The 27848-nt window shown below is 29.7% G+C and overlaps 1 protein-coding gene across 3 annotated transcripts in view; it reads right to left on the reverse strand.

Moving 5' to 3' along the window:
- The window catches only part of LOC129918042 (MOXD1 homolog 2), a 59800-nt gene that overhangs the window by 23878 nt on the left and 8074 nt on the right, over positions 1–27848 (reverse strand). For all 3 annotated transcript variants that reach the window (XM_055998355.1, XM_055998357.1, XM_055998356.1), the window contains one exon: positions 7072–8145. In XM_055998355.1, the coding sequence (XP_055854330.1) occupies positions 7072–7392 (321 nt within the window). In that variant the 5' untranslated portion in view covers positions 7393–8145. The remainder of the gene's footprint in view (positions 1–7071; positions 8146–27848) is intronic.

Here is a 27848-nt window from a genome sequence, read left to right on the forward strand (position 1 = left end):
TTACCAGCGTTACCGCGTTACTTTAGAATCACAAACGTGGTTTGCCACGCTAAGCCGTTTAAAAAGATCAAGAATAAACTTTGCTTTATTTCTTTAAAAAGAGAAACTTCTTTCGGAAAAATGCAGTTACCGTTCTTAATTTTACTGTCTGTAACATTTTCAAACCAAAAAATGAAAGCTTATCATCGTCACTACCCAAAGCTTTTTTAAATTTCTGTTTAAAAATTAGCTCGCATAAATAACACTCTTACTCATTGAATTTATAATTTATTTACTATTTACTTTTATCACAAAAAAAAAAAACATAAACTCGAGGATTATTTTGGTAATTTTATTTCATTTCCATCTCCATCTTAAAATTCCTTTTTCTTTTTACAAAAAAAAAAAAATAAATATTAATGAACACAGATATTCGAATTTGAAAGGATACAAATATTTTGTACAATAAATATACATTTTTCACTACGCAATATAGCGACACGACTTCCCTTAGACCCTATTTATAAAATTTATTTTCTACACTTGAGCACACCATTTAAGTGACAATTCCAAATAATTGCCATAATAAAAATAACAAAAAAAAAAATTCTAAATTTAATTCTTTAAGATCCCTTCTATCTCTTATTTTTCGTTCTAGTTTAGTAGGCAAAGGCATACAAATAAATGTATACTCGTAAGCTACTGGACCCTAATCCCTTGAAATATTGCTGATTCTTTTAGTAGCTTTTAATCTTAAACAAAAACATTTTTTTTTGATCCAAGTTTTGAAATAAAAATAAGGAAGTTTATATCCATTGGACATGGTATAGTATTAATAAAAATACACAAAGTTTGTCAGTTAAACAAAAAAGGTTTAGGAACTTTTTGTTTAGAAATAATTGCAAAATATTTGTTACCGCATTTTTTGTAGTCCTTTTTTTTATGTCAAGTTGAATGATTAATAGGAAATAAATTAAATACAAAATAAGTCATGTATAACAAATAATTCGTTGGGACCACTTTTATTCAAAAAATTATACTTGGATGAATTTGTTGGTACTGAGTTTATGGTGAGATTAATCGGTGTTTGTAGATCCTAAATGCGTTAGTTCGTAGTGATTTATTTCTCCTCCAATTTTTGTTCAACCCTACGATTTTGTATTTATGAATTCTTTAGCATATCCCAGCTAAAATTTAGGAAGGGGGCAAGCCATTTGATTTAACAGGAATCATACAGGTGAGGCTGCGGTGTGTTGGGAAGCTGTAAGTATTTTTCCCACAGCCTCACTCCCCGAATTACATTAATCAGTTGAATGACACATCGTCACCGGACTTGTTTATGATTTCTGTAGTATTAAACCAAAAAGCATGTATACACCTGGTCTTAAACTTCTATTAAGTATTACAGAAGCTACATTTAAATTTCGGTAAAGCTTCTATAAGGTTTCATTATATTACAAAAAGACATTATATGACAAAAAGACAAAAAGAAAGATGTTTTAGCAGTGTTCTTATAAGTACTTAAAGCATTTTTCTTAAAGTTCTTAACAAAATTAAGGAGAAGCTTTACCGAAGCTGAATCAATGCTCTATTTTTTTAAAGAAAACACGAAAAAAAACAATCATTATAACAATCTTATAAGTTCTTAAAGAAATTAAAGAGATGCTTTATCGAAGATGAACCAATGCTCGGTTTTTTTTTAAAGAAGACACGTAAAAAAATCATTATATCAATCATTAACAATCTATAAAATTGCTAGGAAGCTTCGAAAATAGTATTTCCAAAGATCGTGTTTCAACAAACTTGTATACCTAAGCACTAACCGAAGTCTTATCAAAGTTCGATAAAATTTCTTGAAAAACAACAAAGTTATGACATCTGTTAAAAAATCGATTCTGGTAAAAAAAATCATGTGCTTAGTTTGCAACTAAAACCCAAGTGGGAAGTTATTTGTGACAGTTACGGACAAAGGGATTTTCTATAATTCGCTTCTCCAAAATGGAACCTTCATTCCTGGACAGGACGAACTAAGTACTTAGTAAAGACTTATACCTATATGCATAGCCGTAGCTAGGATTTCATTTCGGGGGGGGTTACCTCAGACTGAAAAAAATTTTTTTTTAAGATTCACAAAACTTTTTTATCAACTATATTCGTGTTTTTTCTATTACTCAGTTGCTACTCATTTTTGATTTTATTCGCAAAACAATAATAAAAATTACACAAGTAAGTATTTGTTTTTATTGTTTTTCGAATAAAATAAAAAATGAGTAGCTACTGAGTTGAAGAAAAAACACGCCTTATATGTAACTGCAGTCGATTCTTAATTCCGCTAAAGCAAATGGTCATTAGAACTGTGTCAGAGCGAAAAACATGTCAATATCCTTTTTAAGTATTTTTTAGGAGAGAAATTCATAGTTAAAAGTTTAAAATAGCTCTGCTTACCGTAGAAGAATTTAAGAATGTACCGAATATAAAATGGCCGAATATTCGGCGGCATCTCTAGTTTAAATTGGTACAAGGAGTGATAAGTTATTTGATATAAATTGCGAGCGTTAGCGAGCAAGAAAATTTTTTTGAAGAAATAAATTTGAACCATTATTAGGCTTTATACAAAAAATTATTTCGCACAATTTTATATATTAAGACATTGAAAATGAAATTTTTCTCCCACTAAAATTTTGTAGCAAAAAATTGAAATATTCTATTATATCAATTTAGTTCTAAATTAAATCGGGAATACTTAAAATTAAAAATTTTAAATAATCCAAGTTGTTTGGCATGAGCTAATTTTCTAATTTGAAACAGTTTGATAAATAGAAAGCTAAAAATATAACGAAAAATTTTACATACATAGGTACTCTCTGAAATAAAAGGATAAGATGTCGGAAAGACTTAAATAGATTTAACGGTAATATTTCAAAAACGAGATGTGATCGAATATTTTTATCTTCGGATTCGAGTTCAGCAACCCTTTGAAAAAGTATAGTTTAGCCTCGACATCAAAAACCTTGTAGATAAATACTTGTGTTATTTAAAGGGTTCTTAAAAAAACATTTTAAGGTGTTTACATAGTGCTTTAGGAAATGATCAAAGAGGTAAAAACTAGTTTTTTGAAAATCCCTTACCAAACGTTGTAATGGACCACAAAATTGTTGTTTTCCTTATAAAAACTTCATCGACAGCTTCTTAAACGATACGAAATTGGTAGAGACTTTTAGGGAGATTTTCGGGATCGGGTCAAAATTCTGGCTTCAAAATTCTGCTTTTCAAAATTCTGCTTTTTTAACGAAAATTCTGTTTTTCAAAATTCTGCTTTTCAAAATTCTGCCAGCATTATTCTTGAACAAAAAAATCTGCCAATTCTGTTTTTTTTTTTATAGCATATGCGCTGACTAAAGAAAAATACACCTCATTAATGTAATTCAACATTGGTACTTTCCCAAATTTTTTTATTTGAGTGTCGCAAATATTTTTCAAATAAAATCTATAACTTATTGGAACCCATCGGTTGTTTGATACAAAATATTCCTTTTTAAAAAATATTGAATTATTTTCGGAAATGTTTAGTATTAAAAACCTGTTCTTAACTTTTTCAAATTTATTTATTTATAAAAAGAAAATTAATATACATTCAAAGAATAACAAATTATGTAGGTAAGTTATCAAATAAGCAGATAATTTTTCAAGAAGATGATTGTACAGAAGTCTGCAAAAAATTAAAGAACGGTTTGGAAAATGTTAAAAAGCGCGCGCTTTTTAACATTTTCCAAACCCTTTTTTAATTTTTTGCAGAATTTTGAAAAACAGAATTATGAAAAGCAGAATTTTGAAAAACAGAATTTTGAAAAGCAGAATTTTGAAAGCAGAATTTTGTAAAGCAGAATTTTGAAAGCAGGATTTTGACTCCGGCAGAATTTTGACCCCAACCCGAGATTTTCAGATAGGTAATTAAATTACTAAAATACAAAAACAAACCATTTAGTACTGCAAATATTAGACTTATAGGTATTTTTTTATACTATATCTTTTGATTTTCTGAAAAAAAAATTTCGGGGGGGGTTAAACCCCCAAAACCCCCCCCCCTAAATACGGCTATGCCTATATGTAAACTACTTCGCAGAGTGTCTTTAGAATTAGAGGGTGCAAAAATATTTCCCGAATATAATCCAAATCCCTCATCATTGTCTACCATATTCTAAAGAAAGGGAACATTCTGAACTGTGATACCTACAGAGGCTTCAGTCTTCTTACTATCGTACTATATTCTTAGGTAACCGTTATACAATCAAAACATTAATTTATAAGCCTGCGAAAGTTTTATCTGGTATTGACTACAGTCTAAAATAACGTGCGTTACTTCTGACCATAGGGTGAGATATTAACAATTCAGTGTTATGTACTGAGTACAGTCTTTTATGTACTGAATACAAATTGTATGTACTGCATCACGGTGTACTGATTAAGTTAAATTAATACCCCGTATGTTCCCCGGATAATAAAAACAGAAACGTATTCATGACAACAAGTTATGCGACAATGTGTTGAGTCAAAATTATGTGAACTAAGTACAATATAATCAGTACAAACTACTTTGATCAAAAATTATTTATTTATTCAGCACAAGACTGTAATCAGTATCCAAAATTCCATACTGATTATATAAATTTCTGTACTGAATACATTTGAGTTTGCACTTGTAAATTATGTAGTTGGTAGGGTAGATGTACCAATACCCGAACAGTTAACGGAAATTCAAAAGTAAAAAAGCTGCAAAAAATTATTTATTGGAGAAAAAAAGTTAAAATATTTTTTTTACGAAAGGTGTAAGAATACTTTATTATAAAAAAATAAAATTTTGTCAATGAGTACAAAAGTTTTCTTATAAGAAAATAAAAACCGAAGGCATGTCGTTTTCACCAGAAGCCGAACACAAGGTGCCTGATTCCGAACACTAATGTGCCTAATTCCGAACACCATAAATTTTAACAATTTTCTTCTATTATTTAGATAAAAACTCTTTTACAATTAATTTAAATAACAAAAATATGGAACTTTCAAGGTAAACAAAAATGTTCCATACATATATATTTATAAACCATATAGGAAACGGGCCTATATCATTTGGTTCTGGCTCTTCAATGGGCTCAGTTTTGTCGGTGCTTCCGATACAAATTTAAGAACGGTTTTTTAAAACGAACTTTTTTTTAAGTTATGGCTATGAATACGTAGCGTTAGATGTGCATTCTAATAACTGGTTGGTAGACATATAAGAGAAAGTTACTATGGATGCATTTTGTATGGTCGACCGCGAAGGGACTAATTCCATATCTGCGCAATGCATTTGTACAAAACCAAAAAGGTCTTTATTTTCTAAAACGTGCACAACAGTCCGCAGAAGTTTGCTTTTGTCACCTAGGAATTTTCCAACGTTCGTTGCCTTTTAAACTGGTCCATTCCCACCACATTGAAGTTTGGCAGTGACTTTTGAGCTCCAACATCTGCCGGCTACATGTGTAGCACGATGTGGGTTGTATTCGGAGAAGATATGAAGTGCATTTTTTTTATGAAATATGAATAATTATTTATTTTGTTTAAATATTTATAAATTTGTATAAATATTTTTATTAAAAAAATATTAAATAAATAAAATTTAAAGCAGTTGCTTAGTTCCAAACAGTACTGTTCGGAGAAAGGAAAATCATAAAAATTGGCTTCCTATTTCCGAACAGTTTAAAATAAGAATAAGTATATACAATAAAAAAAAAAAAATAATAAAAATCAATTACTTATTGTCTAAACTAATGCATAAAATTATAAAATTTAGCCTAAACTTTATTTTTATTCAAATAAACACTATTTCATGTGACCACTCAAACTAATTTTTTTACAAAAAAAATACGATAATTTTACGCATCTGATCCTTCCGACAAACTGAAAGCTATTTGAACAAGAAAATATAGATTTCTGAGCGAGATATCGCAAGGAGTGATCGAATATAGTATATAGATTCTGGTTTAACCGGGTTTTTACTTCTAACGGGACAAAAAAGTTTGATTTTACATATTTAAGTGAAAAGTGTTCGGCTACTGGAGCTGTTCGGAAATGGGTACATCTACCCTACATAAGTAAGTAATGAGTACATTTAATGAGTTATAATGAGTACAGTTCTGAAAAAGTTCTCTAAGGTTTTTAAAACATAAGAAAGAACAAACGCATTGGTCTGCTTGTATGTAAACTGAAATGTATTCATGACAACGAGTTACATATGAAGTAAATGCAAATAATGTATTGAGTCAAGATTATATGTACTGAAAACTATGTTATCAGGACGAGTTATTTTGATCAAGGAATTATTAACTTATTCAGTACAAGTTTTAAATGAGCATCTAAAATTTTATACTGGTTGCATACGTTCCTATTCTGAATACATAAGAATTTGCACTTATAAACTGTGTAGGAAGTGGATGCATAAGCAAGTGAAGTGTACAGTACATTATGATGAGTTATAATGAGTACAGTATTTTCTAAGGTATTTAAAGCATGAGAAAGTACACAAGCATTTATACCTGCTTGTATTAATTAAAATGAAGGTTTTGTGTAAAAGCTTTAGGTTTTTAGTTTTACAATAAATTTAAGATTAATTTAAAAACCAACATATAATTTCAAACTCCCACAATGAAAAGTGATTTAAAAAATTTTATCACTTTAGACCTACCTTTTCAAATGCAATTTCTAACAATTATTATATACCTAACTGATTTATTAGTATAGAAATCACATTTTCCACAAATCAATTTCAATTCAAATTTTAAAATCCAACACCAACAATTTTCCTTTTGAATGAAAATCATATCAAAATAGGTCAATTATTATTATCATTATTTTATAGGTAGGTAGATTGCATAACTTTTGATTTTCCAGATAAAAGCTATTTGGGTCAATTACATATTGAAAATCTCTTCTCTTTTCTCTCTACTCAATAACTATACCTACCTTACCAATAAAAAGCCTTTTAAGATTATTGCAATAAAAATAAAAAATCTATATAGATGGCTTATAGTATATGTATGTGAATGTTAAAATACTAACCTGAAAATATGTTTGCCCTCTATCCACCCATCCTACAGCTAAATCAGCTCCAGGCAAATGACCATCAGTAGATAAACCAAATCCAACATAGCCCAATGTACGGGCTTGAACCTCAAATGTTATATCCTGATTATTGATTGTCCATAAAACTCGAAAATCCTCATTCAAATCTACAGCATGATCCCAGTTGACTGCACCAACAACAACAACTGGATACATAACATTATTATAAAGCAAACTCACAGCTAAACAGGATACAAAACGTGTGATTAACGATGATAGAGATGAGCAGTACAAGTTATGTCTTATATAGAAAACCATTTTGATTTATTTTATTTTTTTTGTGTTTTTTTTATATATATGTAATAATGTTTAAGGTATGTATATATGTTTTTTTTTTTTTATTGCAGTTTTTTTCTTCAGATTTAATATCCTTTTGTTCCTTTCTCTTTTCTGTCTTTTTGTTGTATGAGATTTCTTGTGTGTCCTTTTTTTGTTTTATTTCAATTTTTTCGAGACCAATTTCTTCAATATAAAGCTCTATTCTTGTTCTTGATACTTTTCTTCGTCTTCTTCGAAATTTTTTGAATAGTTTTGTTGACTTTTTATTATTTTTTTTTTGTTTTTATGTTATTTCATATTGCATAAATATTTATATCACAGCTGAAAATAGTTTTATGTATTTCCTTTTTCCGTTGATTAACAAATTTTTTTTTTGTTTTCTCTTTTTTTTTATTTTGAAAATTTTAACAATCTACGAGACTATACGAGTATAGGCAAAAGGAGCCAAATAATAAATTTCTTTTTTTATTTTTTTTTTGCTCAAAGGCTTAATACTTAGATTGCAGGACTATTTTTATATATATATATATACTATATGTTTGATATAATTTTTTTTTTGTGTAATATATATATTTTATTTTGCGGAGACTAAAGCTTGTTGAAAAACTGTCAGCAAAATTTCATTGTCGTTGGGATTTTTTTTCGCTCTTTTTATTAAGGAATTTGCTTTTTGTTTTTTATTCTTTCTTTAATCCTGTGTCGTCTGGATTTTTAAATTTTGTATTTTCAGTCCTGAAAGAAAAAAATTAAAAAAAAATATTTTCATTTAGAATATTTTAAATCATTGATATAATTAAGAAGTAAATTCCATAAAGCAACCCACGCATCCTACAAAACATCATCAAAAACACACACACTCTTTTAAAATTTTAAATTCCCTCAAAGTATCTTTCATATAGAAACCAATTATCCAGATAAAATTTTTTCTCATGCATATGAGTCTACATAGAGTTTGTATACTGTACGTTATTAAGATAGCTTAGTTAAAAATAAAACATGAAATTAATTATTGCAACATGAACTCTGATTGCAAAAAGTTAACTAAGAAATTGAAAAAAAAAAAAAAAACATCATCAAAGAGGTTGAATTAAATTATGGAGTGCTCCAGAGATTACACTCTTGGCAATCACCAATTACTTCGTCGTCTTCGTTTATCTTTTTCTTTCTTCGAAAGGCAGAACCAAGCAGAGACACATTATATATAAATTCTTGGTGTTCGTTGGTTTAGTACCATCATGCTCATCCTGTTTTTTCATTCATTTTCCTTTTCTCAAATGAGTTTGTTTGAAAAAAAAAAAGAAACAAATAAGAACAAAAAAAAAAATAAATAAAAATAAAATCTACGACTAGGTCGCACGTATCTACTTGAAATTATGGTTTAAGGCTTAAATTTTTTAGGTAAGAAAATAGGTCTAATGGGAATAAAGGGGTTATAGAAAGAGTTGAATTGGTTTAATACTTATATCATAATGAATAAAAATATTGATTTTCCCATTTTTCAATTTAATCCAAAAACATGAAAAACCTTTCAATTTTGTCAGAAGAGAGTTGTAAAAACCTTGAATTTTATTTAACTGCAGTTGACTTATTAATTTCGTTGAGTATTATTAATTTGAGCTGTTATGATCTATGTATTTTTAAAGCAATTAAAAGACTAATCCATTAGTTTTCCCGACGTTTTGCTTGGTTTTTTGCCAACATCTTCGTTATTGGATCAATGAATAATTAATTCTATCACCGGTTTTAAGAGTTGTGTCGACAAAATTAGAAAACAAAGCAAAAACAAAATGAACTCAAAATAAATTTGTCAGTTTTCCTTAGAAGATATATTTTTAAATTTTGAGGCAGTTTTTACCGACTTCCAAAAAGAAGGAGGTAATTCAATTCGTCTGTATTTTTTTTTTATTTTTTATGTTTGTTACCTCATAACTTTGTATGGAGTGAACCAATTTTGATAATTCTGGTGCCTGAAATTGAAAGCTGGTGCCTACAGTGTGGTCCCATTTCAATTTCGTTCATTTTGAACCATAGGAACTATGAGAAAAACCAGTTTTGGTCCATGGAAGTCGGTTTTGTTTTTTTTTTGATAAAAATGATTATTTTGCTTCGATAAGTGGGAAAGATGATATTTTTCACTGTTCACTTTTTACCAGTTGAAGTTGGTTTTCTGTGTGAGTAATTTTTTACATTAAAATTCACAGTCTGGACAAAAATAGTATAAAATGAGTTTTTAAAATTTTTTTTCCCCTATTTTTAACTTTGAAATCGATTATTTCAAAAAGTATTAGTTATAATATATTGATTTAAAAATTAAAATTAAATGTACAATTTTGCCTTTCGGAAATGGTATCATTTATTACTGTTAGTGTTGCCGTTGTTTTTTTAATAATTTTTTTTTATTTTGATAATTTTTTTTTTAGAAAACTGCCTCTCCCACCTTAACGGGGGGAGATAGACTCCCCTCCCAAAGAAAAAAATGTTTGTATTAAGCTCCTCTACAAAAACCCGTTATCAAATCATGGCGTCTAAGTTATCCTACTACGTGACAAAACAACATTTTTGTTCTATACCTAAAAGTTCGAATTTCTGTTGAAATCGAAAAATTTTTTTTTCTAAGCCAATTTTAAACTGATTTTCATAAAAAATACCTCGTTTGATTTGGAAATAAATATTATTTTAGAATATATTTTGAAAACAGCATGCTGTTGTGAAAATATATACTTTAATTTGATGTAGAAGTTGGATAAATGACGAAAAAATGGAATTTTTGAACTTTGACAGCTTATAAATTCTAGGTGGTTTAACCGAGTTACATGTTTTTTACATTGTTGAAAAGGTATATTTATCTCCTATTAGAAACTGTAAAAAACTCGAAAATGGGTAAACATTTGACGAAGATAAATTTTTTTCAATGGGTGAAGGTCAAAAAAACCTAACTCCAGATTTTGGGGGTGTTAGGGACTTTTTAAATATCGTTTCGTAATCAGTGCGACTAGCTCTACAAAACGTGACACAATTTTTGTAACACCGTGTTATGAGTCATATGGGCTTTCAAAGATGAACTAGGTAAAGCAACACAAAACCTCAGAAATATTTTACCAAACGGTTAACCTTTGCATGAAAGAATAAAAAAAAAATCACTGGATTTAGTTCCAAGATTTTATTACATTATTGTAAGTTAGTTAGTTAGTTATTTAATTAGTTAGTTACAGTTGAAGCTAATAAAAGCGTATTGAAAAGAATCAAATGAGGAACAACATAATTGAAAAGGCGGGTAAAAAGCACCAGTTTAAATATTGAATTTTATATTCTTCACTTTTTAGCAGTTGAAGTTGGTTTTAAATATTAGGCATATGAACTTTTAAAGATGAATCAACTATTCAAAGAAATACGTAGAAAATATATTACCAACATTTTCACTTTTGTTTGAAAGAATAAAAAAAAACATTCACTGTGGCGTATACGTAACATTTTTTGTGTTGCATTTAATTTATTGGTACAATTTCATCGCTTGTTACAGATAGCAACCAACTCGAGGTAACTCTACAAAATTATTAATTGTTCATATTTTGCATACAAAAGTATGATTGGTATAAGCATCTGGTATAATTACCTTACTATAAAGATCAAACTGAAAAAAAAAAAATTATTTGATTACATACAAGAAAGTATGTACCTGTGTTATCAAAAAAAAAATTGAATACATATCAATTGGTATAAAATGGTATAAAATACAAGTGTTTATACCAATGAGATTTAGCGATTTATGAGAAAAGTATTTCAATCACGTTCAATATGAATGCAAATGTTCTCAGTCATATTTATGTGTATTATAATGATTGGTATACAAACTGGTATAAAAACCTTAACTGTAAGATAAAGGTACGTTTAAGAAATAAACGTTGGTGTCAACCTATATGAATCAAATTTATAGAAAAAAATCAAAGTGATTGGTATAAACTGGTATAATATACAAAGCCAGTTATAGCTTCCATGTGCATGATAGTTTTCGTTTAGAAATAAAAATTCACATACAATATGATCAGCAAAGACATAATAATATCCATTTCATTTGTATATTTCGTTCTTGATTATACCAATCAGACAAAGAGTATTTTAGCATATTCCTCATGAATGAATTATTTAGCTAAAATAGTCTCTTATTTTACTCCTTAAAAAACTATAAAATTTTGAGGAAGCATCTGGTTGTGCCGTTAATCAATTAACTGCTTGAACAGATGCACAAGCGAAAACTTATTTTAATAGCTTCTTTTTTATTGTCACTCTGTATTTTGATGAGTATAAAACCCTTTTTAATAATTTTCATACACGAAACCAATACTCACCCCAAGGAGTAGCAGAAAAATAATGAGAACATGCTACTGCTCCAGCTAAAAGGAAATTAACTATTCCTTTAATTTTGGATAGCGACAAAACAAAAAAAAAACAATAACAACACAAAAATGAAAACTCTCAAGTAGGAAGAGATTTTCTGTTTGCGATGATGTTAGTCCCTATAATATGCATACTAGCTTGGCATATTGAGGGTACCTTTACCTACCTACCTACCAACCTATCTACCTTAGTACAGATACAAGATAGAATTGAAGCTCAAGTGGCTGTTGGTATATATTTTCCTTAAACATCATGTTCATTAATGAAAATACTAGACGACTAAGGTGGTACAAAAATGTTGAACAATCACAAAATGTTCCTTTTTTTTCTCTTATATCCGAGAAAAAGACTTATACCCTGGCGCAATGTGTTGTTTGCCCTCCTACAAATAAAAATGAAAACGAAAAAGAAAAAAAATGTGAAAAAAATTAGCTTTTATCGTTTTTTCCAGGCAAAAAATCAGATGAACAACCTTATGAAGGTATACTATAGGATATGGAGGATTGTAGGGTACATTTTCATGTTGGTATACTTATATCTTTATGATTTCAATCGATTATTTAGTGCTCTATATATTCATCCATTCTGTGCTTATTTGAGGGATTTATAGAGAGGTATATTAAAAATCCAACAAATATGAACAAAAAAAAAAGGTAGAAACGAATTTGTGTCACAAGTATAGAGCTCTAGCAGCTCCTTTATAGTTGAGAATATTTTTGGTCGTATAGTTGTACATAGTTGTGGTCTAGGTTTATTTGTGTCAGCAACATTTCATGTCTTTTTTTTATACTTTTTTTTCCCCAATATTAATTTTCAAAGCATATCTTAAAAGTTGTCATGGATCCTACTAGTGTAGATATGAATAGGTAGATATTTATTTATGTATTTAATGATTAAGGAACAAGGATTCGTTTTTCAAGATTTCTTAAGATTTTAAGAAATATAAGTTGTTTTTTTTTTCTTGAAGAAGCATTTGATTTATTTAAATGTTTTAGTTGGCCAAAGTTGTTGGTTGAATTCCAAGAATTTTTATTTTCTTCCAGAAGTGACACAAAGACGTTTCGTGTCCATTGTAGATACCTATACAACATTTAGATATATTTATATAATTTTCTTCAAGTCTTCCATTTATATATCGATTTTTCTTACTTCCTCTTGACATAATTCCTTGATTGAAATATTGTTGTTGGATAGAAAATTCCGGAGGTTGTGCTGCAAATGAGATGGTCGTTTTCAAACTATTTGAATTTATATTTGTTGTTGTTGTTGTTTGTGTTGGTTGGTACAATGGAAAAAAACCTCATCTGGGTCTCTAGGAGATATTTAATTGGAAAGCTTTGTTCGGATGTAATTTATAGACAGCTGTGCTAACTTTTTTGTAAGCACTTACAAGTACATTTGTATATTTAAATTCAGAAATAAAATACAAACAAAAATATAATGCAAAGTAAAGTAAGATAGCTCGTTTTTAAGTTCAATATGGCAAAAATGTTAGCCGAATTTTGAAGTTGTTCAATCAATTTTAGTAGTTAGGTCTGCATTTATACAAATCTTACTCATATTTGCAAAAAATTGACAAAGAACAAATACATATTATGAAATAAATAATAATAACTAACCTAGGTCCTATTTGTAAAAACGGACAAGAAATTGTTTGTATTTATTATTCAAATGCAAAACCAAAAAAAAAAAATTGTTACGCATACGCCCTAGTGATCATTTTTTTTTTATCAATTGAAGATGAATTGTAATAATGGTTTTTTTCACTCTTTTTCTTTCTTAATATGGCTTCAGTAGTAATTGTTGCTTTTTGTATCAAAATATACTGAATAGTTAATATAAGATATGGTACTGATATTTGGATCAAATCAAAAAGTTGTCACGAAAATAAGTATGTACAGAAATTGAGAAAAATCATTGAAATTACACATTAATACAAAAACAACTTGGTTCTGACAAATTATTATTTTTTTAGGTAGTTTTTTGGATTTTTTTTTTAAAAAATGCATCTTCATGTCCCTTTCAAACTCTACCCAAAATTAAAAATTGCATTTTTCTTGGAATGAGTTGAAATGGACTTGTGCTGTTTTTCCCCTGGACTTCGTATACTTTCATAATACCAAAAGAGTAGAATTTGTTAATTAATTATTAAACTTTGCAAAGAGAAATATAAAAACTTATTTATATATGAAAAGAGACTAGGTCCTTATCACGTCACGGGCAGGACAAAAAGAGGAAATCATTTTAAGACAGAGTATGACCTTACAAATATATCTGCGAATTTATTTCAAATTTTTATTTAAATGATTTGATTTCATGCACATAATATCTTCTATTACAAAAATCAAATAAACATACAAAATGATTTGTTCTATATAACAAAAAGTTATTCATTAATGTCACGGGTCTCAAAACTTTTTGTCGCAGGTAAATGTATGCAAATTGCTATGCGAGAAAAGATTTTTTTAAGGTTTATTTAAAACAAAATCTAAATTGATCTTAATTATTAAAATTACATTTGAATAAAAACGAGTACAAATTTGGAGTCCTATTCATTTCATTAAATTTTATCTGTGTTAAAAAAAAATAGTAGCTTAGTCATTTTAATTATAAGAAATTTTAGTTTAAAAATATAACAAAGTTTTATTTCTTTGCGTTCTTGAAATAATCTTTTCAAAGGTAAATGGCTTTCAATTTAACCACCAAACCAATGGATTTAAAAATTGTATGAGTTAAATGTTTAACATATTTACAATCAAATTGTTGCACAGTTTTTTCGAAGTTCAATTTCCCCTAAAATCCCTTATTTCTGTTACCTACTAAAAAAGTTCTATATTCTCTGAATTCAAAGCTAACAGAAAATACTTCTGGACGTGACCATAGCTATCGGGATACCTGTTCACTTGCATACAAATCGAACTACTTTCATAGTTTTCCATAAATAAATAACAAATGTCGCGTTCTATTTTATTTAATACTTTATACACGAGGGGAAAAACGCAACGTAAAATGTAATATGTTCAACGTTGCGTTGATTTAATGTTGAAAAAACTAACATGAAATATCTTTAAATTACAATTGAAACAACTTAAAATTTTTTTTTTATTTTTGTCGGACTTCAGCTTTTGGAGCATTTTATCACTTTAATTCCTAGCAGTGAGATAGCACCGTGGTAAAGCATTCGCCTAGTGACCGAAGAGTTGTTGGTTCGATCCCCAGCGGCTGCCAATTTTTGTCTTTTTTTTTAATAAATTGATGCTTTTTTCCAAAGTTGACACAACTTTGATTTAAAAATGTTTTATAACGGCAAACCACTTTAAACCTACGATGTTCTACTTTGATTTTAAAATTTACGTCTTCAACGAAAAATCATTCAGAAAAATAGTTGAATCAACGTCGTTTTCGTTGATTTTAAGTTGTTTTTTCCCTCAGTGTACATTTTTGCCAACACTTTTTTTTTTTAAGTAAAAGAAATAAAATCCGTCACGTACGGATAAAACCATTATTTCATTTAAAAACCAAAGATAGCACATTTTGATCAGTTTTAATAACTAAAATTTAAATGGTCACTGTGGCGTATGTGTAACATTTTTTTGTTCTATGCAAATATGTTGTTAAATCAAAATTATCCTTTTACTAAGTAAATAATGAAACCGTTTGACTATTGTGAACTATTAACTGGCCATTAGTATTATACAAAAATTAGTTGGAAAGAACAATTTGAACACTAGGTAAAAGTATTAAGGATTTGCAGTTTTTTCCTCATAGCAATATGCAGTCAATTTGTTGCCATGAAATAATCTGAGAAAACATACATTCAAATGTGACTGTGACCAAACACCATAAATATGAATTCGTCACGTGTCTTATCTTATATGCGAAGCTGTATGTCTTCAATAACTGTTGTGCTCTTGGAACTGACAAAAAGCATAGTTATTTGTTTGTCCGGAATATGTACATTTTTCATGTGTGTGTATCTGTTCCTTCATAACTTCTAAACTACTTATAATATGTTGACAAATGAGATACTCCTGAAATCGTCTTGCCCGTCTCCTGGTTATAAACTATAATCACATTAAATTAACTAAACTAAAAACAATGTTTTTTTTTGAAATGTACAAGTGTTCTGGAAATAAATTCCACTTTTGAAAAATCACAATACCAGCTTTTGATATAGTAGATACTATTATTTAAGTCAGTAAAGATTGTTTAATTTCAATGTATTTTTTTAAATTGTTCCCCTAGCTATTCAAAATCTGTAAAATAAGATACATGAGAGTTAATTTGTTAAGAAAAATATACATATCATATTTTCTTATATGCAAACTTAGTATTCTTTTGGTTTGGAATAGCCGGGTGAATAATCAAGATACGGCGATTTACATTCTGTTGAAAAAAAAAAATGTCTTAGTCTTGATCACCAACTAACCCGTTCTTCTTCTTGAATCACACTCGTATCCAATTTCCGCAAATAAAACATAAAGGGTTAAAAATCACATGATATTTTGTCATCAATATTTATTACAGGTTTTTTTTTTGTTGATTAAACTGTTTTTTTCTTTGCCTTTCATTGGTATCCTATTACTTTAAAAAATATTTTTATTTATGGTCAACATTTTATCAAAATTGCTATACAACTTTTCAATCTCTAAAAGAGATCCTCTTCCTGCAGCCGTATATCTTTGCCATCGTGCCAAAGACTCTTCATCCACAGAGTGTTCATTTAATATTAATTGCCCAACCAAACATGGTCAAAACCAGTATCGTATCTATATCTATATATAAATACGTACAAGCTTCAGGCTTATATATATAAAGTACTTCAAGCCAACTTAATTTATGCAAGACAATACACCAAACAAAATTCAATAAATCAACTTTATATATAAATTTTCCAACATTGAGAATTTTGCACACACACAATTTTCTCTCTTCCTCTCTCTTTCTTTCTCTGTCAAGTCAAGAGTCATACAATGGTTAAACTTTGGTTTAAATAAAATTCTTTCTTTCTTATATGCTAACGATGTGCGATGTGGTGATGATGGTGGCAATGCAATTAAAAGATCTGTGCAATTAAATCATCCACAAATGTCCACTTTTTTTTTATAATCAAAACAAAAAAGTTGTCGCGCACAAATAAAAGAATTATATGGCTTAACGAAGAATGTTCTTCTCTCATATAAAATATTTTATGTCATCCATCTTCACACGTACCTATACCTAACTTCTACGAGAAGAAGAACAATGGATTTTGCTGGCAAAATTTATTCAAAAAAAAAAAAAACTATGATTTTCGGTTTTTAGAATTTTCAAAGAGAGTGCGGAGGCATGCGAGAGGCAGGGTCCAACACATTAGTATGTATAACGTGCTCGCATTGTACGCTCAAAATATTATACAAAACAACAACAACAACAATAAACCCGAAGAGGAAAAAGACAATGCAAGCACGACTTATAAGCAATGATCATTTTTTTTTTGTAGGTATGCCATATTACCCGCACAGCTTCACTTATAACTCTCGTGCTTTGTGTGAAGCCCTCTAAGTCGGGAGAAACAAAAAAAAAAACTCCAACTCCATAACCCAGGACACAACCCCGATATAACGTTGTGTGTCAGTTAACCACAGGAATTTATAAATCATTTTAAAATTCACAAACAATGAGCAGCGCGAAGAAACAATGGCTCCTCTTGAATGTGTAAATTGCAAAACGTGACACGTCCTTATCGCCAATTTTGAATCAGAAAATAATAGTAATAATAATGCCTTGAGAGTTTGAGTTGAGGAGTTGAGTGTGCGACCAAAATGTATCTTATAGCAAAGGCTCAGGCACAGCAAAATTGTGGTGCTATGTGGTGTTGTGATGGTGCAATGTGCGATGCCGATGAGACGACGACGATGTCGACGATGATGATGACGATGGGTAGGTTAGGTTAGGTGACTCTTATAGGTACCCTACACCTTCAAGGAGTGAGATTTTTCATCATAACCTTATAGCAGAATGAAATGTATTCTTATAACAACATACGGGGCCAGCTATATACCTACAACACGTTCCATCTTCTTTTCTATCATATATTGGTGTTGTATGTGCGCTTGATGGTGGTGCACCATCCATTCCATAAAAACCAGCATGGGTGGCTGTGTGAAGACTGCATAAGTAGTACCAAAAGAGATTCTTGCGAGCCAGCAGAGTGAACTTTGTGCAACATTCAGCATTTTTAACAAAAAAATAATCAACAACAACACCAACAACACAACACTAAACAAAAAAAGAACATCACAACACTAGAAGAGTGTTGTTGTAAGAAAAAAAGGTACAACAGAGAATATCTTGCATAGAAAATAGCAAAATGTTCCCTCGGAGGAGACCTAAAAGCTGGGAGAAACTATAGGAGGACTAGGGACATCGGAAAAGAGGAGGTGTTGTATTTTTTTCTCAAAATAGGTAGATATACAAAAAAAAAAAGTGCACACGACCATCTCCTTGAGTGGCAACACAACAGTCAACTAGAATATACCTTTTTTTTATAACAACACCGGCGAGCCGGAGCGCACCGGCAAAGCCTCTTCTATACATCGCGTCTTCTTTGTGGCAAAAGTGTTATTTATGCAACCACGGAGTTGTTCAAGCTTGATGTTCAGGCCATTTTCTGTTCGTTTGTTGTAGGTAGGTTTTTTTTTGTGTTGTTTATTTCTTCGTTGTTTTTTTTTTTTATTTTTTTGATGTGCTTCTCTTATTTCTTTATATTAAAAGAAATCAGGCCAAACACATTGCTCTCTGATCTTTCATGCAGATGCAGGTTTTTTTTTGTGTGCTGTTTTATGAGATGAGAGAGAAGGTTACTTGCATGCAAACAGAAAAAAAAAAAGAAAAACGTCGTCGTGTATTTTCAGTCGTCATCATCAAGCAAAAGCATCGTTATTGTCGTTTTGTTTGTCGTTCGTTGTTTAGAGTAGGTACCTATAACTTACTTCTTCGTACCTAGTTTACTAAAAGATGCTTTCATTTTCGACACTGAGAAAAGTCAATGATGTGAATTTACTACCATCATAGTGTTGTTGGGGTCTAATTCAAGTTTTCTTTATAAAATTTTGATGTAAAGATACAAATCAGCTATAAAAAAAATAGAGTTAGGACTTTCTTTCATAAAACATGTACATCAATAGTTGTTGTGATAGAGTTTGGAAATTGAATGTCATGAAAATTTGAAAAAATTCCAATACCTGTGACATTTTGCTGGGTTGTTTGATACCAGGGTAGGTGATTTTACAACCCATTTTAGTGAATACCATAAAACTTATTCATGATATTGAATATTAGGATTTCAACTTTTTTATATGACTTGGTTTTACCATCGTAAATAGATGAAAATGAGTTAGAACACTTGGAAACCAAAAACTGTTGAAAATGGCACCCGGGAGACTTCTAATTCTTTCTTCTAAGTAACTTAAACTCAAGTATTTCAAGTATTTAAGTTGCAGTGTTGAGGATATGCTCAGCGATCAGGTTAAAATTCCCAGGCTTGTATCTGTTTTCAAAGATTTTTTTTTTTGTTTACACCGAATCAAAATCTAGATTTCGAGCATAAACCTCCAAATCTTATCTAAATCTACTACATTTACCATACATTTTTAGTTTTCATTATCTAGTTTATAATCTTTAGATTATGAAGAAATCTGCTGAAAATCCAATTGGTTTTATTAGCAGACACATTTTTATAACACTGGTATAACAGTTTAACTTATCACATTATCTTCTAATCACATATAAAAACATTCTCAGTTTGCAACTGGCAATTCGTTTTAGCAAAATTCCTGTCACATTTTAGTATATAACTGTCACAATATAACACAAAATAGTGGTTTCATATACGAATTTAAACAAAATTTGACCCATATCGAAAAAGTGTTATACTCTGTATGACTTTCCTTTTTTGTAGAGTGAGATGGTATTTTGAATTGGTATAATATTGTTTGTATGACAGTTTAGTCAAATAGCTACTCTTTTATTGTAGAAAAAGTGCTTATTTATATTCTGTTGTATAACAGTATAACAAAATACTCAGTCCAATTATTTTCCTACTTTGTATATGGGTCTCAATTTTTGATGTCATCTTCAAATAGAAAATTGTTCATATAATATAGGGTGTATTTATTGGCGCAAGACAAGAACATACCTTTTAAAATCTAGTACCATTTCGATGTAATCGCTGGGTAAGTTAATTTAAGAAAATGTCATTTTCGCATTTGTCTTATTTTAAATTATACAAATTTGCTTTTATTGTGACACCCTATTCTTTTTAGAGAGTCTACAATTGGAATTATAATAGAGATCAGTGAACACTATAAATAAAGATGAATCGTTTCTTTTTAATGCCGACCCTCACGCTCAATGTAAACACTGCCGTCATTAGTGCCGAAATCAAAATTTGTTTTTTCTTAATGTCATTTTACTAAATTGCTTTGACAATTTGTCAACAACAAATTTGACAACAACAAGTTTGTATTATTTTACTGCCCATACATCTTTTTCAATGGATTTGAATTCGTGCAAATTTAACACCAAATTACTTAATTTTAAATAGAGAATGTGAATTTTTAGCAAATTAATATCTCATTTTCCGATGTAAAAACTTGAAGTTATGTGTTTGACTTATTAAAGTTTTGACAGCCTTAATTTTTGTTAGAGTTTTAACTGTCAACACAAATTTTTGTTTAACACATATGAAATCTCGTAATCAAGTAATTTATTTTATTATATGTACCATTAACCATGAAATTAAGGTACATTTATAAATAGACTTTACCGAGGTTAAGTAAATGTCAAAACCAAACGAAAAGTTGCCAGAAGTAATCGTTAAAAGAAAAATTAACCAAAATGGATTCTCTGGTAACTTAAACAAGTAGTGTCAAATGTAAATGTCACTTCGAATTTAATAATATCGATAAATATTTTTTTTTAATTCTATTCTATTTTTGGCTAATAGCAAACGTCACGAACAAAATTGTTAAGGGATAGAAACAACATGGAAATCTGTTTGGAGTTGCAATCCAATTAAAATTTGACATTTACATTGACATTTTGGGAATTTGGGTACTTTAGCGAAAGTTAACAAAAACTGAGTAGAACGTAAATTATGGTCAGTGACATATAAAACTGTGTGTTGTTGGGCTTTAGTTATCTAGAATTTTCATATTGGTTAAAAGTGAATCAATTCACAGAATTGAAACGAGGTAAAAATTAAACTGAACTATATATAATATTATCTCGATGATAATCGTATCTCGACTACGACGAAGAAAAAAAAATGCGTTTGTTATGTAAACAAATATACACTTGTTCCGTCATAACTTCTAAACTACTTATCATAATTTGACAAGCGACGCGTCGTTGGAAGCGTCTTGATATAAAGATAAGGTCAAATTAAATTCTATAAGGAGATATATTTTTGGAGATTTTAAATATTAGTTATATTTCAATGTTGTGGAGTCTTCATTTTTTGTGTTTGACGTACAAAGAAAAATTGAAATTTAATAGAAAACACAGCTAAAACTGGAGACTTTAAAGTTCAAAATTAATGTTCTAGCCTAGACAGTAAATTGTCAACTAAATATTAGTGGAGACTTTTTCAAGCAATCTTCAATCTGCAATCATGCATCTCGTCGAAATGGGTAGTGAAAAATAATAACGATCTTGTTTTGTTTTAATTTGTATGTGATTTTTGATTTTGCTCCAAGTGCGTTCCAGGTTCTAGCAAATTCAAATAACAAAATTTTTAAATCTAAACAACCCCAAGAAAATATACTGCTTAGGCAGTTTTTTAAAATATAAAAGGTAAGAAATCTTTAAAAAAGTGACTACTTAGTTTTTGTACTTTTAATACAATTTCGATCAATACACTTTTTGTCTTACAAAAATTGTTAGCATCTCTGCTTAAATTATACCTACCCAAACACAAAAAAATATAAATGTCAACAACAAATTATTCATCATAGAGTTTATTTTTTTTTTTGCATCTAGTACAACAAAACGACAAACAACATTTTCCAGTTTCTTTGATTTTCAATCTATGCAATGGAATGGTAAAATTAGTTTTGCGTACAAGATCATAGTAAAATCTGATACCTATATTAAATATTATTAGCATTGACTAAAACAACATTATGTGTACACGTGTACAATTGTACAACATTTTCATATAATAAAAATAACTCAAATTTGTAAAAATAATACTCGTAGATTCTCCAATACAAACGGATATCCTGCATGCCAGCATGTAGTGGTTATAAATTTGTTTTAGATAGATACTCGTACTATTATACTCGTATACCGGAGAGTAGAGATAGAATAAAAAGAAATAAAAACAAATAAATATCAATGTATCTATGGGATGCAATCTTATGATTTTTAGTCACGTATGGATATAAAACTCTTCGAAGGAATATCAACTTTTTTTTTTCTTGTATGTAGGTACTACGTAGATATCTTTAATGTGGTTAAACATATTCAAAGTCACAATCTTTTTTTCTATATTTATGTGCTATGTGGTTTTGGTCGCATGTAACGTTACGTTAAATCCAATCGATATATCGTAGAGAGAGCTCCATAATAACAATCGCACACACACAAAAATGTGTGAGTGAATATACCTTTTTTACGTCCAAATATTTATAAAAAAAAAAAAAATAGAAAAAAAAAATAATAACGAGATTAAATATATGATTTGGACATTTGGTTTGTGACCCTTTTGAACAAATATCCGACATTTACTAGATGTATACGTAAGTAAATGTCAATAAATAAACCATTTATGATAGATTTTCAGTATTTTTTTTTTCAATCACGTAACCGATGCTATATGTTTTTGTATATACGATATTTGTGCGGATAATATAGCAATAGGAACTCTAGAGAGGATGATAGGTTTATTGATTCATATCAAAATGCGGGAAGGCCAATTATGTGTTTAACGATACGCACATTTATCATATATTTCAGTTTGGTTTAATCTAAGTTATCAATCTAAAAAAGGAGAAATCTGGTTAAGGTAATGACAATGAATGAAATTTGTCAAAAAATGAAGCCTTTTTTTGTTGTTGTTGTTCGTTCATGCTTCATGGTTGAGGGAAATTATTTAATGTACACAATTAAGTAGTGTATGCGAATGAAATCAAAGGTTTCAAAGCAAGACTAGGTCATAAATAGAATTTTAGATAAATTTAAAAGGTTTTCGGTAATTTCAATGAATTTTTTTTGTTTTGATTTGTTTTTTTTTGTGTCATATAACTTTCAACTGAAATGTAGCAATCACAAATAACACAGCATTACGTAAAAAGGATGCAATTCTAAAACTCTTTTGAAATTCTTCTTTAAGAGGGTCTAAAGTTCATATAAAGAAGATAAAAGGTGCAAATAAGTAGTCCTATAGAAGGAATTAAGAAGGAAAGAGGGAATTAAGAGTACGGTAAATGAAGAAATCATAAATTTCATCCAAATTTAAGACTTAAAAAAGAATCAATTAAGATGTGACACTGCGAAATTAAACATCAAGAAGGTTAAAATACACTTGATACAATAACCTTAAATGCAAAGACTTGCTAAAGTTTTAGTTTATATAACTTAACATAGGATTGGGGTTAGAATCCTAAAAATTAGGAAACCCTAAATCCCGAAATTCCAAAGTCCAGGAAACCCAAAAACCCAAAATCAAGAATTTGAAATCCCGAAATACTATTTCAATTTCGGAAAATAATTCTAAGTTTCTGTGATTTTGGGTTTTCGAGATTCTGGGTTCTTTGGATTCAGAAATTCGTGATTGTGTTTGTCTCCCTTAACGCAAAGTGAGCAATTTCTAACATCACGAAAATATCAACGGGGAATTGACTTAGTTTAAGTTTTTTTAGTTTTGGTAGATTCTTCACACGCTGGACTTCATCCGCAGGGGGAAAAAAGGCCTCATCTACACCTGCGCGCCATTGATCGTGCCCACTTCAGCTATTTCTCGGCTTACTCTTTCTCGAATTTGAGGAAATTGGTGCTGTGGAGATCCTTGTTTCCCAGCATCGAGAAGCCTAATTATTTCCAGAAACAAATCTTTGTCCGGGTACTATAGCCAGAAGTTGTCAACGTAGTTTCGGTTTCAGCAAAATTTTATCAGTTACGCATAACGCTAATCCTCGTTACCTAATCTAGAGTAAACTAGAAGCTTAGCGCTTGCAATTTAAGCTTGCATTGCTGGCCTAAAACAGGTTTTAAGTAATAAACAACTACCAGATCAGGTACAAATCGAGCTTCCATCCTTGAGCAAGAAGTAAAATTAAATTAAATTTATGACAACCTCCGAAAAACCAAGGTCTAGTGACTTACTGGTTACAACTCTCAACCATTCCTGTATACACGTAGTTTGCAAAAACGACGGAGACCTAAAATTTTCCATCAAGTCAGAAGGCTAACGTAAGATAAACTTCTTCATGACAATGAGTCAATGTGAGGCTTTATCGCAAGATGCATTGCCTTTGGAAAAAATGAAGCTGTAACAGGTTGGATCTGATCTCAGAACCTTCGGTGTAAAAGTTCATCGCTAAAAATCACACTTTACACACTTAAAATGCGTTTTCTTCTTCATTTTGAGATTGTCATGATCTTGAAAGGGATTACAATTCTTTCCCTTTACTGCTTCAGAGGATATAGGCCTCGTTGCCCGCCTTGAAATGGTACGAGTATAGTTTAAGCTTTTAGATAGCAGTCGAGCGAGAATATCATGAGATTAACCTGGTTTGTCAATTATTTTGTTAGCAGAAAACATGATTGATCAGTTTTGGACAGGGAAGATCTCAAACTTGCTTTAATACCTGACAGACTTAACCCATAGGTTCAGGCCTTTATCTTGTACATCAAGATCAGCTATACTAAGTTCCCGGTATTCGTCGAGAAACTTACAACAAGGTTTTTAACATGGTTCACGCTTGGTAAAATGTTTTAACTCAATGATTTCTGCAGATTAGCTGCAATTCAATTGTGGTTTTAACATTTTAACATTATGTGAACCTTGAACATGAGCTAAACCTCAGCTGAACCATGGATTCAATATATGTATAAATGGCCTTCAATTAGATTGGGAGCTATCAACTAGCAATCATTTCCGGATGAGTTATATGTACAGTAGCGAGCAAAAAAAATTCAAACAATAAAAACATTTGCATTTTGTTGCTCATTTAAAAACGCATATTTAGGTAGATTTTTGACCAAATGGTTTTGGAGTAAAATATTCCACAAATTGACTCTGTTTAATGAAAATAAAACAGTTTCAATATGCCAAATTTGGTAACTGAGTTCTTGTTCAAAACTCTTTAAAACTCTTTCGTTTGCATTTTTTTTTTGCTCGCTACTGTATGTATCAGCAGTTTTGCGGAAAGTCAGAAAGTCTCACAATAATTTGATATACCTAACTTCGGAATTTTAAATTCAAACATTTTTTTTTTTTTATTCATTTGAACTTACGAAGTGAACTCACGAAGTGGTTTGTGTTCCAAATTAACTGAAAAAGTGAAACTTGGTTCGTGGATTTGGCTATCTTTGACATTTACTTGAACTTATTTACCTTTTCATTTTGACATTTAAATTATTAATTAAGAAGTTTCAAGGTGCTTTTTCGTAAACAAAAGAAATGGGAACAGCGGTCAAAGGTTAAACAAATATGTTTTGATGACACAACAATTAATTCTGACCTTACATTTTGTCACGTATTCAATTAAGTATTGAAACAGTCACGGCAAAGGTGGAAAATAAGTCCTTTATGCCTTTGAGTTTTTCCTTTTTTTTAATCAATGAGAAGCGTTTCAAAGACGTTTCTATGCCCACCTACGCAGATTTTACAGAAATAAAAAAAATATTTAAATAATGTCCCTTTCAAAAACCTACAATAACATTAAAACCAAAATAACAATTTGATATCTGTGAGTATAAAATAAAAAATCAATGAAATGATTGCGGCTTCTAAGTAGGTTCTTGAATTCAATGAGAAATTTTTACATAGAATGAATTAAACGTCAGACGTCATCAGACTTAAAGTACAGACGTCATCAAGCTATAGAATTAATGGTAGTGTACATGAATACATTTGAATTCAAATGTCATAGAACTTCTATACAAAAGGTGCGTGTGTATATGATTAGTATGCAGATCACATACACATTACAACGAATTACAACGATACACAGCTGGCGGGCGGTTTGTTTAGTATTAATACCGACATTGAAATGAATGTATGTACAAGGTACAAATTTTAGAAAAAAAAAAAAAACTTAATGAAATTCCCATATAAAATTTGTAATTTGATGCCTTAAATAGACATTTTAATTTTTTTTATTATTAAAAAAGACTCTAAAAAACCATACAAATATGATTAAAGGGAATTTATGTTGAAGCTGAAATACAAAATAAGGTGCTTTAAAAAGCAAAATTGCAAATTTATGAAATGGCGCCCGAGCAGGGATTATGACATCTCTACTAGGTCTCCATTTTGTCATTTTAATGTATATAAAATCAAAACATAGAGTATCAATAGGGAGAATTTTTAAGATTACTGAAGTCAAAATAAAGTGTTGTTAAATGGCGCCCAAGAAGGGACCTTATTAGTATATCTCAGTAACATGCCCACAGCATAGAACATGCATTCAATGCATAATATGACTAAAGTAATTGACCTAGAACTAACAAGAATTGCATTATTTTAAACCAAAAAATTTAAAATTAAAAAAAAAAAATGGCGCCCGGGCATGGTTTATCATATTTATCATTCATCTTTGGGATCCGTTTCTCCACTATACGGAATAAAAAAAACATAGCCATAGCTATATAGGTAATCTAATAGATTTCTTATTCCAAAATAATAAGTCATTAAGTGTAAACATAATCTCAATAAAATACCACACTGTGCCAAATATCAATAATATGACCAAAGAAACTGATTCAGGCATGGTTTTGTGATGAAAATATTGAAGTCACAAGATGGCGCCCAATCAAGGATTATGGTATCCCTGTTCGGGAGCCTCTTCACCAGATAATGGATTAAATCAAAGAATATGCATGAGATTCGAAGTATTTTAAAGATTTATTAGGTCAAAATAAAAACTTACGAATTGGCGCCTAAGAAGACATTTTAATATCCCCACTTGGGCGCCATTTTGACTAAATAAGGTTGAAAAATCACTAAAAAATAAAAATCAATGACCCCTCTTGACTTTGTTGACCTCAATTATACCTAAATTAAAATATTTAATCATTTATTTACAAAGAATTTTTTGGAAGCAAATATAACTAATTTCAATTCATGGTTTATTTAACACAAAAAAAAAAGGGACAAAAAATTAAAATAATATAATAATAAATATTTATTGTTTATTTTAATTTAGAAAATTTTTCAATTAAACAACAAAAAAATTCCTTCATGTATTTATACGTATAGATATTGCCTCTGTTTTTTTATATTTTTTATTTTGTAATTTTGCGTAAAATTAATGCATCGCTATTGTTTTATATTTTGTATTGACATTAACGATTAAAGATTTTTTCCATCATTAATGGCTTTGTTTTTTAGTGTACTATTTGGAGAGGGTGATTTATTGAAAATGAAAAAAAAAACGAAAAACTGGAGGATGAGGTAAAAATTTCCATCCAACCACCTACCCTTAATGCATGATTACAAACCACAAAATCGATTTTTTTTTCACTACTGTTGTTGTTGTTGTTGCTTTTTTGTATTTTGTGTTGTGGCAAGAGACCTAGATTCGAATCATTTAAACGGTAAATTGAAAGATATGCGCATAGAAAAAAAAAAGGCAAGGTAGGTATGCCAATGCCAGTATTGGCCTTATTCTGGAATTCGCATTGTTTGTTAAATTGTTGGTAATCTGATGGAATGAAAGTAGAGATTTTTATATTGAACTAGGTCTATCACGAGTAGATACTGAACACACTTTTATAATAGTTGAGTTGTTGATTAAAATCAGATGAAGGGAAAATAACAGTTAAAATAG

Source organism: Episyrphus balteatus, chromosome 4, assembly GCF_945859705.1.
Source record: "Episyrphus balteatus chromosome 4, idEpiBalt1.1, whole genome shotgun sequence".
In the NCBI taxonomy this organism is placed as follows: domain Eukaryota; kingdom Metazoa; phylum Arthropoda; class Insecta; order Diptera; family Syrphidae; genus Episyrphus; species Episyrphus balteatus.